Below are 17,931 nucleotides of genomic sequence, written 5' to 3'. Positions count from 1 at the left end.
GTGCGTGAAAATGCGTGATAACGGGGAAACGGTATATGCGTGATTTTGTGTTAGAAATATATAGGAAATGGTAATGTTATGTGTAAAAATGCGTGACTGCTGGGAATGGGGTTAAATCTCCTATTTTGCACACAAAAAAATTATTACCTTTGTCCAGGACATTTGAATATAGTTTACAATTAAAAATGAAATATCAGATTATTTGTGGGTCTAATAATCCCTTTGATTTGTGCAGGTTTTCCAAACTTTTGTGCAACTTTTCTAAAGTATTATGCACAGGATGAAAATGCACCATTCAGTCGAATGAATGGTAACTGAATGCTCACTGAATGGTCACTGAAAGGTCACTGAAAAGAACCTTTCCCGTGACCTTTCCGTGATCATTCAGTTACCATTCAGTCGAATGAATGGCATATACATCTCAGTGACCTTTCAGCCATCTTTCGGTTGATTTTTTTATTGAATAATCAGCTTATTTTTTTTTTAACTTAAAAAGATTATTTCACTTTTTCCTGGTATAATAGAATTACATTTGTCTGAGCCCGAATAAAAAAAAAATGGGTGAAAAAATTAGTGCCAAAAGAAAAATATACACTATGCAGAAACCAAACCCGGGTCTCCTGCGTCAGTGTCTGCGACCTTAACAATGATGCTACAGCTTCTTGTTGACTAATGAGAAATTGATATCAATCAATTTTGTAGAAATCGATGGAACAATCGGTTCACCGGTTGTATCGAGAAGTTGAGATGAGTATATATCTTGTATATATATTGTATATTCTATGTTAGTTGCACGGATTAGGGGGACAGACTGATTAATTACAAATCTCCTATCGGGATGATGACAATTTTTTGGCGACGGGCATATGTTCCTGTGTCAGATATGTTAGATCGGTGTAAATTCTCTATCTAGAAACTTAGTAGAATAAATTTAAAACAATATCATTCTAAAATCTACAATATTTTTTTTTCCTACAAGAGGCATGTATTAATGATTTAATTCTATTCATGTAAAAATGCTTGCAGGTGCGTGCACGTGAAATGAGTAAAATTAAAAATATGCTTGAATAAGTGTATTTTTTAATACTTCTGGATTTAATGCTTTGATATTAAGTCTATTTGAATATATATACATAGTGTAGAAAAGATGATATGATCATTACCCACATGCATTCACATGAGCTCGCATGTAATGCTAAAATTTAAATATATTTTGTAGTCTTCTGCGAAAACGTTGTTTAAGTCTACATTGCACAAAGTATGTCTTATTTAATAGAGCTTAAGGAAATATGGCACCAAAAGGGACTTGGGGAGCGTTTGGGGAACATCTGTAACGGTCCCCGTTACAATTAGCCCTAGTTATTATTAAGGTCTTCCGTCTTCAGCGGAAGACCTTATTGTTTTTCTTCGGTTTCTTTTTCACTTTTATTATTTTTTTTTTTCTTACCGATTTTGTGCACGCGATTTCTCGAAAACGGCTCAACAAAATCTTATGAAACTTTCAGGACGTATGGAATATCACTTGAACCTTATGCTTTTTTTTTCCGTTTCGATGACGTCACTTCCGGTCTAGAGATATGTCTGGAGAGGTGCATCAGGTATATCAAATTTACCGGAATTGACGCTCGTCGGCGCTCGCTATGGCACGAAAATAGACCTATCACAAATTTCAAAATTTCTGACACCTTTTCTTCCATATCTTTTTACCTGAAAATATTTTGTGAAAACGTATAGAACAAAAGAAGTGCAGAATTTAAAGATCTTTCAAATGATATCTCGAAAAAAGGGCTGGCCCCTAAATTTAAGGGCCTAGAGGGGCCAACAGTTTTTTTCTTTATATCTCAAAACGTATTGGGAATTTGTAATACGTCAAAGAAGCAAAGTTGTTCAAAATGACAAGCTTAATCTATTGAAGTCGTCAGAAAACGTCCGGCATCGTCACTTCCGGCCAAACCGGAAGTAGTCGAAAAACGCGTATTTTTGCCGTTCTTGACAAGTTTTTTGGTAACAAATGTCTCTAGAAGCAAAAAAATAATTTTTTCGTCCGTTGTCGTCACTTCCGGTCAAACTGGAAGTAGCAAAAAATTGCTTATTTTTGCATTAATTAACATAGCGTAAAAGGATTCAAACCATTATTAGGCGTTATTTCTCATTTTTGTTAAAAATTAATGCTACTTCCGGTCAAATAGGACGGAAGACCTACTCGTTGCTTTGCAACGAGCTTTGCTCTAGTTATTCTTTTTATTTTTCTACCTGGGAAAATTTTGTCCGCGAGTGATCTTGTAAACTACACATCCGACTTAGGTGAAACCTTTTTAGGGTAAGTAGGCATGTTATGTAGATTTGCGGAATCAAGGTCATTTTGCGCGCACGTGCTTGCAAGAGCGCGCACGTGCAAAACTTAAAATGACCAATATATAATGGATATAACTGTATCTTTTCTATTTGTGACGAAATGTTTTGAAACTTATAATGTAAGGACATATTAGTAGTATGCACAAGATGACATGGTCAAAATAGCAAGATCACAGGCGCATGCATGTGTGCTTTGATCTGATTGGCTGAAACTAAAGTCTCAATATCTTTTTTGTTTCTTGTCATAATCCTTTGAAATTTTGAACATAGACCTACATAAGGGAGATCTACAGCCTGTAATATAAGATTTATCATGAAAGCATGTGCATGCACATGTGCTTGCAAGAGCTCGCACGTGCAACACGAGAAATGTCCAATATAATTGATACAGACGTAACTATTTAAATTATTGATGAAATGCTTTGAAACTCATTTTATAAGTATATATTAGAAGCATAGACAAAATGACATGGTCAAAGAAGTAAGATCTCACCCGCATGCACGTGCGCTTTGCTCTGATTGGCTGAATCTAAAGTCTCAATATCTTTCTTGTTTCTTGTCATAATCCTTTAAAATTTTGAACATAGACCTACATTATGAAGATCTACAGCATGATATATAAGAATTTTCATGAAAGCATGTACATGCCCGCGTGCTGCAATCTGATTGGCTGAATCTTTAAATGGCTATATCTACTTTGTTTTTTGACGAAATGCTTTGAAATTTAAAACATTGTCATGCATTAGGATATCCTACAATATGATATAGAAAAAAATCATGAAATCACGCGCATGCACGTGTGCTGCAATCTGATTGGCTTAAATTTGAAATGGCTATAACTCCCTTGTTTTTTAACCAAACAGGATGGGATTTAGAATATAGATAGATATAATGAACTCCTACAAGAAGGTATGGTCATCATGCACGTGCACGCACGTGCGTGCATTTGGAACGAGTGAAATGAAAAATACACTTGAAAGAGTGGTTTTTCATACTTCTGGATTGAATGCTTTAATATATTATACATTAAAATATGTAGATAGTGTAGCCAGGATGATGTGAACATAATACACATGCATTCACATGCGCACGGGTGCAATGCTAAAATTTGAATATAATTGGTATCCTTCTGAGAAAACGTTGTTAAAGTCAAAATGCACAAAGTTTGTCTTATTTAATGAAGCTTACAGGGAATATGGCACCAAAAAGGAATTGGGGAGCGTTTGGGGAACATCTGTAACGGTCTCCGTTACAATTAGCACTAGTTTTGATTGGATTATCCAATTAAAATTTAAATGAATGCGATTATTGGATCATCATTTTTTTTTCACTTGAAGAAATTGTGTTTTCTAAATCTAACTAGAAAATTTAAAAGTCAGTTTGAAAAGGTCACTGAAAGTTAACGGAAATATGTCCGGAGAATGGTGACTCAAAGGTATCTGAAATGTGACTGAAAGGCAACTGAAAGGTCACTGAAATGTATGTGCCATTCAGTGGCTGAATGGCTACTGAAAAGTTACTGAAAGCCGCCTTTCAGTTTTAACTGAAATGTCTTGATTCTTCCTGTAATGGGTTCTTGAAAAACAAACATGAGGTCCTTATATTTCAGTGTATCGGAATGGAAGGATGGCCAATGGATAACTATTAACGGAAGATTTAAATAACCCTGTAATATAACTCTAAATATCCTTGAAATAGGAGACGTACATAATTTACGACTAAAAAGGTCATGTAATTACTGTATTTATAACATGAACCAATCAGTTATTTCAGGGCACTTGATCCCATCTCTGCATATGTTTGGAGGTCAGTGTTTCCTCTGCTCCTATTTTGTGTTGTTTAATGGACTTTAACAATGAATACTGTTCGTTATCTCCGTATATTTCGTAGCAATAATATTAATTTATATGATTTTGATACTAAGCAATATGTTTTGAATATAACACTTGGATTCCAGTCAGAAAATATAATTTAATTGGATTTTATGCAAAATAGAGAATATAACATTAAAACATTTAAAGAGTAAAATGCTGTTTTCATATATTCACATATTTGTCCAATGGACGTTCTCCTCGTGTAATTTCTTATTTTATTTTCAATGTAATGAGCGAATATGTAATTAAGATTGGTTTTTCAGGAATACTAATAAACTGATACAAATCGATGCTCCAGTGTTAAGAATTTGTTTAAAATATAATAGTCTCTGAATTTTTACTCTTATTTCAAGGTCAACTCAATCCTATGAATATTACCTAGAAAAAAATCGTATGTTTATTTAGCATTAACACCTGCTCTGTTTCTCGATTTTTTTTTTTTTGTATCTGCCATATAAGATTATCAAACACGTGCTCCTAACTTCATTTTTTATTACTTTTACTTCTTATCTTTTAAAGCACTATTCGTGGGCTTGGATAGCTGTGATAATATAGCACTCTCCGATTTTTTTTTTTTTGCGGGGGGAGAGGGCTAGAACTCCTTAGGATCTCCGTAATGGTGCAGTGTGGCAGTGAATCACTCCCGCACGGATTTCGGCTCAAATTATCAGTAAACCACTATTTTATTAAAAACTTTTCACATGGACTCAAAAATGTAGTTATACAAGTTATAAATCGATCCAAAAATATTCACAACGACACAAATATCGGTTATTTTTCGCGGATGTCAACATCACAACTTGAATTTATCCACCATGTTTACTGACCTTGATAAATTTTGTGAAAATATAGAATCTATAGGAGCGGATCTTTTAGGAATTCCCATACATATCGCTGTTTGCGTAAAAATTACACTTGAAATTGTTTTATTTATTTTATGATACATTTCAGCACAGTCATTTATAAACATCGACATTTGCTTTATCAAGTTGATTTAAATTTCAAGCGAAAGTCTCAGTACTTCACGCGTGAACTGTCATGGCTGCTGCTTGTAAACATGCAGGTATATTTTACATGGTTTTCGAGTTTAGCGGGCTATGTTGTTGACAGTGAATAAAAATTCCGTCTCATAAAAAGTAAGTTGAATGTAAAAATAATTTAGTTTGCCTTTAATCGCCCGTATTTTAAAAAAAAATATTTGCACCATTACGGAGATGTGATGGAAATGAAGCCCTCTCCAGAAAAAATCAGATAAAAAATCGGAGAGTGATACATTATTGCTGCTAGGACCTGGAATGAAGACCGTTTAACAGTTCAGCTATTCAAACTGCATTTTAGAGCAAGATATTTACCTCCAAGCTAACCTCTTCATGAAACTTACAACTTTTGTAGACAAATGTATATGAACATCTAACCTTGGGGATATAGCAAAATTAAACTTGTGAAAAATGTACCAAGTCCAAGGTTTAAGTGATAACACTGCTGAAAAAAAAATTTGATAATAAAACATCCTAAAAATATGATAAACGTATGACTAACTTTTCTATCGTCAATTTTCCTTACTTATGCAGCAATATACCTTCATCACCTGCTTTCGGAGTATATTTATCTCAGTTAATTCGATACGTAAGAATATGTTCTACGTATGAACAATTTCTAGAACGAGGTAAATTATTGACAAGCAAGTTGATGAAACAAGAATATCAGCAGTTTCTTTTAAAATCATTATTTCGTAAGTTCTATGGTCAATACAATAACGTTGTAAACAAATACAATTTATTATTGAGTTAAATGCTGACTGACGTTTTTCATATTTATTGTTAGTCTATTATTTATGCACTGAATTGACGACGGATTTTTCCGTTATTTCCCGATCATGACAAGGAGCACACGTCTTGTGTGACCGGTCAGCAGGGGATGCTCACTTCTCTATGACACCAGATCAAACCTCTGATGTTTCGAGGGGTCCTTGTTTGTTTGCTCTGATCCTATTTTGTATTGTTTTATGGACTTTGATATTGAATACTTTTTGTTATCTCCATCTCCTTCTTTTACACTAGACACTAAAGAATCTTTACCTTTCAATGACAATCCAACTTGTACAAATTTTTATTAAGATGTTTTATTTTCAGTGTTGCTATATATTTTAGAGAAAATACGACTACAAACATAATCCCGATTATTTAGTGTATTATTTATATTTTCCTAAATTTTTTCTTCCGTCACGATCCGATTTTTTTACAGCAGTTTTCATTCTGGATAGGTTTGAAATAGATCATGTCACTTTTGAAAAAAAAAATCATACGATTCAGATTCATTTAATATTCCTTTACAGATTCGAATATGTTTCATATTCTGACACATCTCTGTAAAATCTATGAAAAAAAAACCTAATGAATCAAAATGTATTCTACATATTTTCCAGTTTGCAACAAAGATTGTATTTGACAAACTAGTTTAGAGTCCTTTCCTCAATATTTTATTCTATAATGTCGAAAGTTCATTCTGCATTTTTACAGCTGAATTAAACGTATCTGTCACTTACTCATAAATCACATTCTCAGAGTTGATACAGTCCCTGAAACGTTCTACTTTCCCACCTGAACGGTGAACGAACGCTGAACGAACGGTGAACGAACGGTGAACGAACGCAGAGCGAACGGTGAGTGAACGATGTGCGAACGGTGAACGCAACTTGTTGAACGATGTGTGAACGGTGAACGGTGAGTGAACGCAGAACGCGAACGGAGCGCAAACGCGAGCGCAAAGTGAACGGTGAACGAACGGTGAACGCAAGATAAACGATTTATTCGGAATGCCTTCGGTCTTTTCCTTGTATTGAAATTATTCTTTTATTCTATAATTCAAATGTCAAAAATAAATAAAAATAAACAATAGATAAACAAAAGAGAAATATATAGAAAAATAAATAAATAATAATAAAAAAAATTCTGCACATACGTATGTTTAAATCGATATTTTAATAACATGATTTTAATCGCCCTCAAAAGTGTATTTGTTACCGCGTGTACCTAAAAAATAAATTAATCTTATGTAGTAAATAATTATGCTTATTCTTTTAACTAATAAAATAATGTGAACTTTAGAAGATAAAACTATACTGAGATAAACAATAAACAAATAAATAAATAAATAAATAAAAACATTTTTTTTCTGCACATACCTGTGTTTAAATCGATATTTTAATAACATGATTTTAATGGCCGTCAAACGTGTATTTGTTACCGCGTGTACTTAAAAAATGAATTAATCTACTTATATAGTAAATAATTATGCTATTCTTTTCACTAATAAAGTAATGTGAACTTCTGAAGATAAAACTACTACATATAGAATGAATTAATTACATTGTACGGAGTTGAAACAACCGTACATGTATTTCCGTGCCAAAGCGATTCTGAGTAAAATAACGGATTTTTTTAAAATTTCACAATTATCTGTTGACATTGACTGTTATCGTACTGCATAATAATTCTTGTTTTATTTAAATTCTACTGCAAAATATTCTATATTTATGTACCTTTTTATTCTTTTATGACGATTATTTTAGCGAACTTCTTCATGTATCTGTAGACATTTCCCGGCCGTGATAATACTCGGTCAAGATGTTGGAAAGAGGCATTCAAATTATTTGTAATACATGTGTAGATTAAATATTGAAAACTAAATAAGTAATGTGTTGTCATAGTTTTTATTGAACAGATAAATGTACGAGAGAGAGAGAGAGAGAGAGAGAGAGAGAGAGAGAGAATAAGAGAGAGATAACCCCCTCGGTTCTCAGATGTATGTTATATCAAATAAAAATTATTATTATTTTTTTTCTAAATATTCCAAGCAATAAAGGTAATCTTTTTTTTTTAGATTAACAAATCCATTTGACCGTAATCATTGGCTTTTATTTTCCATCATCAAGTTCACACAGTTCACAGAAAGTCCGTGCTATATTTGTAGTAGCGTGCTTGTGCTGTCAATCAAAATAATCCGACACAGTGGAGGTGTGGAAATCGCATTTCACCGAACATGCCGAATGCAGAGAGTCACTTAGTGTTCCAAGAAATTTCAATATTTTTCCCTATCATTTCTAGATATGATTTTTGCATTCCTGCAGGAAAAAAAAATAATTCGAATATATACTTAGAAGGATTAAGTTTTAAATTGAATGTGAAACATATTCCCTGCCAATTTAAAATACTACTGTCGGCACAAGTTTATACTAAAATACTATTGTTTAATGACTGTTTGATGTTGGTTTTAAGACTGGTTTTCTTGTGTTACAATAAAAAATAAATATTAATTAAAAATACTGAAAAAACTCAATAAGAATTTTATTTCGGGAGAAAAGGCACCGGGGGGGGGGGGGGGGGTGAGCTTAATTATACTGAATGGCAAAAAACATATTTTTAAACATATGTTTAGGTACGGTGAAGGAAGGAATTTTTTATTCTCTAATAATAGACTATTTTAAACAGTTGGTCTTTTCTAAAATTTAAAACCACACCATCAATTTAATTAGCTCTAAAGATATTTTATTAACTGAATATTTGCAGCACTGTTCATACTACATGTCGTTTAAATACGTGTTACTGTAGAAATAATTTTTTTATGTATTACGGTCCTGTAAAAGACTTGGATTAATTATTATACATCCATTAATAATTTGTCCTCTTTAAAATTACATTAAATTGATGCCGTGCGTGAAGCATTTGTACATTGCCCTTTTTTTAATTTAATATTTTAGCATCGTTCTACATACATGTAGGTATTTAATGTATTAATTATTTTCCAGGGAATATTCATTAAATAAGTAACAGCTGAGTTATAATAATAGAAATATAAATATCATAGATAATTTTTGCAATGAAATAATTATTCTTCAAACACGATATCTAAGTTATTTAATTAAAAAACATGCAAATCCTTACCATCAAAAAGATAAGTCCTTTCACTTCGGAGTTCCGAATGACAATGAAGACTGAACGATAAGTGAACGGTAAACGCAAGGTGAACGCAAAGTAAACGGAACGAAGAGCGAACGGTGAACGTTTTGTGAACGGTGAACGCGAGCGCACGGTGAACGGTGAACGCAATAGTGTGAACGAAGAGCGAACGGTGAACGCACGCTGAACGAACGGTGAACGAACGCTGAACGAACGGTGAACGAACGGTGAGCGAACGGAAAATTGGGAAAGTAGAACGTTTCAGGGACTGTATAATTCACATTTCTTTCTTAAAAATAAATAAAGTTAAAATAAAAAAAAAACAGTTTTTTTCTCCTTTTTCTTTTATTTTTTTATCTCTTCAGTTTTTGATACTGTAACCTCTCTCATTTTCTTTGGGGTTTAATTGCTTTCAAGAGACACGTCAGTATTCATATACCCACCAAGAAATGCAAAATGACATGATTTAATATATTACACGAAAAAAATATCATTAGTGAAATCAATTCCTTTAACATAATTACATGTATGCGGTTAAAAGAACATGTAAAAATGGCCCTTTGAACATTTCCCGTACAAATTACGCCCCGCCTCCTTACGGTAACCTTAACTTAATTTCCGTATATCATCATGAATAAATATTTTTAATAAATGTTTATACAATGTTTTCTCCTGTAAGATTCTAATTTGTGATATACTGAAAAGACATATTCAAAACCAATTAGGAAATGTTATGGAGGCAAAAAAAAGAAATAAATATTTGATAAACAAAGATATAACGAAAACTTAATTTTTTTCTGAGGAATATAAAAAAATCTAGGGATATATTAGATAACCATGGTCATTCAGAAACATGCAACTTATTGTGTCTGTTTTCGTCTGTCGTGGTGCAGCTGTTCTGTTATGCTCCTTGCAGCGCAAACTTTTCATATTTTCGACTTCTTTTCAAGATTCACTGGGTCAGTTTTAAGCAAATTTACCGCAGACTAACCTTATGTAAAGGGACTTCGTTCTTTTTTTCAAATAAAGTGCAACACCTCCTTCCAAGGGAAGACAATAACAAAAAAATTAAAATAAAATCATATTCAATAACTTTCCTCTCCATAAGAAATGGACCAAGAGAATTGAAACTGACGTAGATACCTTATTATGTAATTTAGATTCAAGTTGTTCAAATCATGACCCACGGGTGTTGAATGGGTCCAGAGTAAACAAAACATTTTTCCATGGTAATTCATTTTAAAAGTCTAATAATCTTCTCGAAAACCAGTGGACCAGAAAGTAAAACTTTTATTTTAACATCCTAAGCTACGATAGAATGATTCAAGATTGTTCAAAATCATGACACCCGCAATAATGGTGAGGCCATAATGGACGATCAATTTTTTCCATGGTACTCCAGTTCCAAAATATTTAAAATCGCCATCTCCTGATTCATCGGTCAAGGGAAGATGAAATGTACATTGGAACGTCCATAGAAAGTGTAGATTTTTGTTTGTTAAAATTGTGTTCCTAGGGTGTAGGTACGGCCCTTCAAATGGTCAAAATTTTACATTAGAATATATCTCTATAGAAAGTCTCTCCTTGAATATGACGTCATCAGCCTATAAATAACGCAGCACAGGAGATCCAGAGGACTAGATTCACTAGTTTTATTTTTACAAAAATGCTGAAATAAATATAATAGCATCTCTTATTTTTTAAAGTAATCAGTAAAACTAAAAATAAATAATTTATTAAATACGATTTGTATAAATTGTGAATTCATCTAGTAGCATTTTGAAGCATTTTTTTCTTGAAAAACAAGCGTCTGCCCTTGAACTACCCTCATTTCCTGCATTAAGCTAACCAATTCTATTTTCAAACAAGTCACGTGACAGACAGCTGATAAATACGATATAACTGGTACTGTGTACGGCCAAGTCCTATCCAATATGGATATCTATATTACATTTTCTACGGATATTCAGTAGCTTTGTTAATTTTTTTTAAAACGGTGCAAAGGTCACATTCTCCATATCGGTCCCTACATAGCTTAGAAAGTCATAATTGATTAATATGTTGGCATTGATGTACATGTATCCTCAGAAAGTGAAGTTTCAAAATTCTTCAAATCACGACTCTTGGGAAACGGTTTGTTCATAATGGTTTTATGTAAAAATTTACTCAGAAAAGATAGGAAAATATCTTCTTTTTTTAACATTTTTACTTCAGATGAAATAACCGTTAGACATACATTATGTAAGTGTTAAATGTTTTAAACTATTGGATTAGCTTATGAAATGATTAAGTTTTAACACATCAGACGGCTGATCCAAAAGTTATGTCACAACTTTGATTAAATTGCTATAAATAGACAAAAAAAAAACAACAAAATTTATACCTGATAGAAGCTTTATTTGCTTCAAATCAGACCCTAAAAAATTCAAAGGAATATGATGAATACTTTTCAAAATATCGGATTTTAAACAATTTGCGTTTAAGGTAGTCGCCGCACTTAAATATAACATAATATGACAGATACGCACAAGTGTGTTTAAGTGTTTCCCCTTTATTTCATTAAAGAAATATTTGTGATTGGCAAACACTTTCACCAATTTTTAAAAAGCACAGTTAACCCGTGAAAATAAAAGACGGTCCCTTATAATAAACTTGATATCAGATCCGATCGCTGTAAATTGGTAATAAAGTTTGTCTTTGGCAAACTCATCTTTAGTTTCCTTTCCTTAATATGTTTTTTTTCTATTATTGTCTAAGGTTTCCGTCCTTTTTATTCTTTATTTTTACATCTGAATTAACCGTATCATTCACAAACTCATCCATGACATGTACAGTCTCTAAACTCATATGAATCCCACTTTCTTTTTTTTTTTAAAACACCACCACAACCCCTACCCCCGAACCATCCACCCCTATCCCACCCCCTAAAAATATAAATAGAATAAAACAACAACAAAACTTTTTGTGCAATTTTAATTCATTTTCTCGTCAGTTTTTATTACTATAACATTTTTTTCATTTTCTTCGGGGTTACTTTTTGTTGCTTTCAAGTTAAAAGACGTCCGAATTCATGTCCACCAAGAAATACAAAATGGAATATATATTACACGAAGAAATTATCATTAGTGGGATCAACCCCAAAAACAAAAGTATGTGCTTTAAGAAAAAAATAACACATGAAAAATGACCCCTAAGAATATGTGATTATATCAGTAAATGATATCTCCTGAAATTAAACGACTGAGAAAAACCATCTTTTAATATCCGCAATACAGTTGTGGCTACAAGGCCCAATGGGTTCGAAGTGGTACGTGAGATAGTACAGCTCAATGTTGTCAGCAGCCATTTTATCTTCGTAAAATGTAATGTACAACGGATCGTCGGATACATACATAGAACACGTCGACTTGAAATACTTTCCATATTTTTCATTTGATCCATAGCAGTATACATCTGAATCGAGCCTTATAATCTCTCCAGACTTATTTAGTCCAATGTTGAACTTCTCGATAATCGAAGCACTGTTACAGCTCTGTATGACGGAAGTGTAGGTTATAGATTGCTTTTCAGATGACCTGTTGATTCCAACTAAACAGTTTCTTCCCAAGAAACTTGTCTGTACAGAGTCGTCTACTACATCACTCAAATAAATGTGCATTTCTTCTAAAGCAGATTTTGACTTCAACGTAAGACGGGGCAACCAGCCCCATCGGTCGTCATACAGAACCATTTCGAAGTTTGATGAACCATCGTTTGAGTCCGAAACTAAAATTTAAAAAAAAAACATCCGAGTTTTTAATTAAACCAGATATGCATAAACTTATTGCAAAAAAAAAAGAAAACAAAAAACAAAACAAAACAAACAAAAAAAAAAACAAAAAAAAAAAAAACAAAAACACAACAACAACCAAAAAACAGAGGTATGGGCTTTAGAGGTCACCTGAGCATTATGTATAAAATTTCCAGTTTAATGAAATTGGTTCGTGTTTTACATCAGAGGCCATGGTATTCATGATTTTGATAAGGGCTCTTTGCTCATCATTACTATACACTTAGAATGCTTAGGTCTGGCTTCTTAATGCCCACAGTCATATTTTAGGAAACAAAAGAAATACATTTCAACTGAAAAGTATTTATAAACCACCAATGATTTGTAGAACCCCCACTTCAAAGCAACCTCTGACCCTTTTTCAAATTTTGGAACCGTCTTTGTTAATCCTTAATGTTTGATTTATACCAGAGAGCAGATTTCAAAGCTGTACTTCATTTTCAGAATATAATGAGGTCTCCCCTTTATGATACTCCCTTACACAGACCTGACTTTTCTTGAAATTCACAATTCTGAGAGATGTAGCCTTTTTGATCAATTATCATATAGGTAGTTCATCTTATTACAATATAATACTCAGGAATAGAAACGAAAATTTTCAGAGAATTGGTGTTTTTTCACTATATACTTTACATGCATATAGCTTGTCTTAACACAAGAACCCCTCATCCAGGAGATATGAAATTCACAATTTTGAAAGAGGAGTTCATGCTCATCATTGAGATTTATGCAAATGGTTTGTTGATACGAGTACCAAGAAGCAGAGAAGATTTTCAAAGAATTAATGCATTTTAACTATATAATTGAAATAGCTGCACCTTTACATAAGAACCCTCTGACCAAGAGACCATGGGTTTTTTTTTTTTACAATTTTAGAAGAGACTCCCTCTTTCATAACTATTTGTTGCATTTAGCCTGTTTATAAAAAGGGGAAGAGACAGAGAAAGAGATGTTTCAAAAATCAATGCATTTTATAATTTTTGCGGATCCACCTTAGAACCAGGACCTCTAAGCTTGGGACCATGGTTTTTCACAATTTTGAATGAAACTTTGTTTAAAACAATCAGGCCTACAGTTTAACGGCGTGATATCTATTAGTAAAAAAAGATTTATAAAGATTGCATTAATTCTACTGGTTTTGGGCCCACCCCTCAGGCTCAAGGCTGGGGGTGATAAAGACCATAAAATTTACAATTTTTGTTCCCCTTCACTAATAGATGCTTTATGCCAAAAATGGCTAAAATTGCCTGAGCATTGCAGAGAAGAAGCTGCAAAAATGTTTGAATGTGAAGCACATGAAGCATAGCACATGTTACATTGCGAAGGATGAAGACAACAATTTACTAAGGTGACCTTAAAATGAAAAACCTCTTTTTTAACTATAAATTAAAATATATATTACTTTTGTATCTAAGATGTATACGATTTAATTAATGAATTGAAGTAGCTAAAATAAAATTCATATGAACAAAAAATGAGAGATTTGTAATAAAAATGAAATCACTTTAAAGCGGCATTCATTTTACTTTGTCATTTTTTTTTTTCAAGTTAGGAGATTTGAAGTTTTTTGCCATTAAGTCCCTTTTTATGTCACCTTTCGTAAAATCACTGATAAAGATTAGTCCTATATTTTGAGAAACAAATGTTTATCATTATCATCAGTATGTTAAATTGGTATACTGCCAAAGAAAAACATATAAACAGAATAGTATAAAAAAGGGTATCACTAGGGAAAATGGGATATAAACAGTATTTCACCAAAGAAAATTTGGGGGGAAAAAATGTACATGTATCAACAAAGAAAAAACAACATAAACCGTGTATAACTAAAGAAAATATAAATTAAACAGTGTATCACTAAAGAATATGTTATAAAGACAGTGTATCATTATGGTATATCAAATAAATAGGAATGTTATTGATTTCTGACTGGTCTAGACGCCCTTTCTTGAAATTTACCTCAGATATCGCACACTTCAAATGAAAAATCGAATGATTTATTCGCATTCTCCCTCTTGCAACAACTATAGATTTGCTTAAAGACTTTTCAACCAATCAAATTGCGTGTTTAACAATATGAGTTTTTGTGAAGATAAAGATTGAAGACGCCAATCCTTAGTCGATTATTAAACTATTTTAATAGTTTATGGTTGCGTATTTGTTCTTTGATAATACTGTTCTCCATTTTAACCTAGTTGTTACATTTCAGCTGTTACTGGGCGTGCCGACACATTGAAAACCGGGTGTTAGCGCAGTATGATAATTTGTCGGCACGGCCATGTGTGTTATAGAACCGAAGACATCTAGAAATATGAATGCAATGCTTATATTTACATTCACTAACTGTTCCTATTCATAATTGCCTATTTTTAAAATATTTAATGTGGATTTAGTGCCCTTCAAAACTCGCCTGGTTAATGGACCCTTTTGTGACGTTAAATGACGTTGCAAACTAAAATAACATGAATAACGCAAACAAACATGTGAGGAAAAAAATGACAGATACAAATTAAGCGCATATTTGTAATATTTTGCTTTAATTTAACGGAATTATAGTTTTTGATTAATTGTGTCAAAGCATTGTACATTTTGGTGCTCTTAGATTATAGAAAATCATATAGTAACATGTACAACTGTGTATTCTAGCATGCGGTGACAAGGTTTTGCGAAGATTAGAACGTGTTGGATTTCTAATTGAATTCATATTGAAAATTGCACTGAAAATAAATATATAAATAAAATGTGTTGTTCCAATACTCATAATATTATGAGAGTTTATTTGATAGAGACAATGTCTAAAGTGTCAAAAGTGTTGTAAAATTTCTGATAATTTAGAAAACGATTATGGACTTATGAATTCGATTACTCGGCACAAACGGACCTGGTCATGCATTGATTAACCTCGGCCTTCGGCCTCGGTCAATTAATACCTGACCAGGTCCGTATAGTCAGGAGTAGAACTCATTAAAAGTCAATAATTATATAGAATTATATCGCAACAGTGAATGATATCTTGTATCAATGCTTTTTAGCAGAAAAAAGATAACGAAAACGAAAAGTAGCAAGGTACCTTTATCAAAACGGATGGTTTTCCCTTCAAATTCTGCTGTCGTGTCTGATGGACACTGAAATCTACCATGCATAGTAACAACGTTGTCTCCCTTCCACTCTGATACATTAAGATATAACGGCTTAATTTGTGGCTCTGCAGAAACCCTTATTGCATTAGAGGTCTGTAAATAAGTAATATAAAAAAACCTCACTTTAAAAAAAAAGCCACAATGCTTACTGATCACAAACAGAGCACAAAAGCACTAACTGTAATGGTAATGTTAAAAACAATGTTATTTATATAAAAAAAAAAAAACACCTCTATTTCATCGGAAACGATGTGTGAAAGTGACTTTTAGAGGCTTGCTTTTTGTGAAAAATGTTACAATGTGACGATTTTACGTTTAAAAGGAAAGTAATTACTTTTTTTCAAACTTAAGTATATGATCCTCCAATATAATCTGCTTTTACTCTTCTCAAGAAAGGAAAACTGCTATAATAATTCCTATCAGTATTACTAATGGCAATGATAAAAGTTTTTTTAAAAATACACTCACACATTGGCATATGTCAAAAAGCAGCCACATGACAAAGACAGCAATCCCATACGTACAGAATGACATGGTTCTAGCCATATTTGGACCTTGTGGATCGTGCACAAATCAACAAGACTATGTCCAAAAATATTCCGATCTTTTATAAAGAGCAATGCTATTGAAAGCTTTAAATGCTTGCCTAAAGAGCATAATTTCTGTGTTCATGACATTAAATTTTAAATTTTGGTTATGATTTACTCTTTAAATAATACAATTTTTAGCGGACAGAGGCCATCGTGTAAATACCAAAGATTTAGTCTCACTAAAACAGACTATCAGCTTAATACCTCATTAAAACATTGCCATTTAATACTCAAAATGTCAGATTCATTATTCAAATAACACGTATTTTAAATTTTGGACAGATTTGTGGTAGATACTGTTGAAACCATGTAATATAGACACAAAACTCGTCTGAAAAATGGATGCATTTCCACATTGTATAAATAAAAAAAAATCTAAAAATTCTTCATAATTTTATGATGTCATGTTTTACCCACATAGACATATCTAACAACATCACAGTATCTCAGACGGAAGACAGCACAAATAGTGATAAGATGTTCTTGAGTTTAAATCATCCTAAGTCAGGACCTCACCTAAGTCGATCAGAAATAGACAGTAGCTCTCCCCTAGTCATATAGCACTTATAGTGAAAGTTGTGTGTCCATGATCCATTAGAAACCAATATCCTGTGTTAAAGCCGATGACACGATAAAGATTTTTCACTGCTCAATGTCCTCGAGTTTCGAGTAAAAATAAACTTGTGTTGCCTTACATTGATATATTGTGACGTTTCCCTATAAGTGAAAACAAATTCTAATATTATGTTAATTGACAATCAATCAATATATAGAGGTTCGTACCAGTAGTCTGCAGTAGTGTCAAAGCATTTTTGATATTTTCCCATATGTACCTCATTTTACTGAATTGAATTACTTCCGAGAGGCCCTGAATACTTGCATACTTTAATTACTTCTCTTTAATTCAAATTAATTTAAGTTAATTCTTTTTACCAAATGTTATTCAAATATAGAAACAATACATAATTATTGATTGAAAAAATTCTGAAATCCAACAACCTAAATATTCCATTTTTACACATAATACAAATTAAACTAGTAAATATAAGAAAATCCTTCTTTTTCAGTCTCCCAATGCGTACAAAACATATATTCTTGTTTTCAGTATCACAATGCGTACAAAATCTAAGCCAGTCGTTTTAACCCCCCCCCCCCCCCCCCAAAAAAAAGTGTATATGTTAATGA

The 17,931-nt window shown here is 32.5% G+C and overlaps 1 protein-coding gene across 1 annotated transcript; it reads right to left on the bottom strand.

Annotated features, from left to right (window-relative positions):
* Positions 1-12,146: 12,146 nt before the first annotated feature.
* On the bottom strand, positions 12,147-16,749 carry LOC134261910 (uncharacterized). Its single transcript, XM_062744297.1, has 3 exons — positions 16,625-16,749; positions 16,087-16,249; positions 12,147-12,952 (listed from the first exon to the last, which is right to left on the bottom strand). The coding sequence occupies exons 1-3, from the start codon at positions 16,700-16,702 to the stop codon at positions 12,420-12,422; spliced, it is 774 nt and encodes a 257-aa protein (XP_062600281.1). The 5' UTR covers positions 16,703-16,749; the 3' UTR covers positions 12,147-12,419.
* Between the last annotated feature and the right edge of the window lie 1,182 nt (positions 16,750-17,931).

This window comes from Saccostrea cucullata, unplaced genomic scaffold (assembly GCF_032062105.1).
Source record: "Saccostrea cucullata isolate Sc308-1 unplaced genomic scaffold, CSIRO_AGI_Scuc_v1 ctg11957, whole genome shotgun sequence".
In the NCBI taxonomy this organism is placed as follows: domain Eukaryota; kingdom Metazoa; phylum Mollusca; class Bivalvia; order Ostreida; family Ostreidae; genus Saccostrea; species Saccostrea cuccullata.
The sequence above is the reverse complement of the archived record's forward strand: the minus strand, read 5'-3'. Positions and strand labels throughout refer to the sequence as shown.

What these genes read in the sequence shown, in the direction of transcription:
- LOC134261910 (XM_062744297.1), bottom strand. Translation starts at nt 16,702, where the DNA reads ATGGCTAGAACCATGTCATTCTGTACGTATGGGATTGCTGTCTTTGTC. An exon ending in TTTTTGACATATGCCAATGT is followed by an intron (nt 16,250 to 16,624) that starts GTGAGTGTATTT and finishes ACTTATTTACAG; the next exon opens with ACCTCTAATGCAATAAGGGT. An exon ending in AACCATCCGTTTTGATAAAG is followed by an intron (nt 12,953 to 16,086) that starts GTACCTTGCTAC and finishes TTTAAATTTTAG; the next exon opens with TTTCGGACTCAAACGATGGT.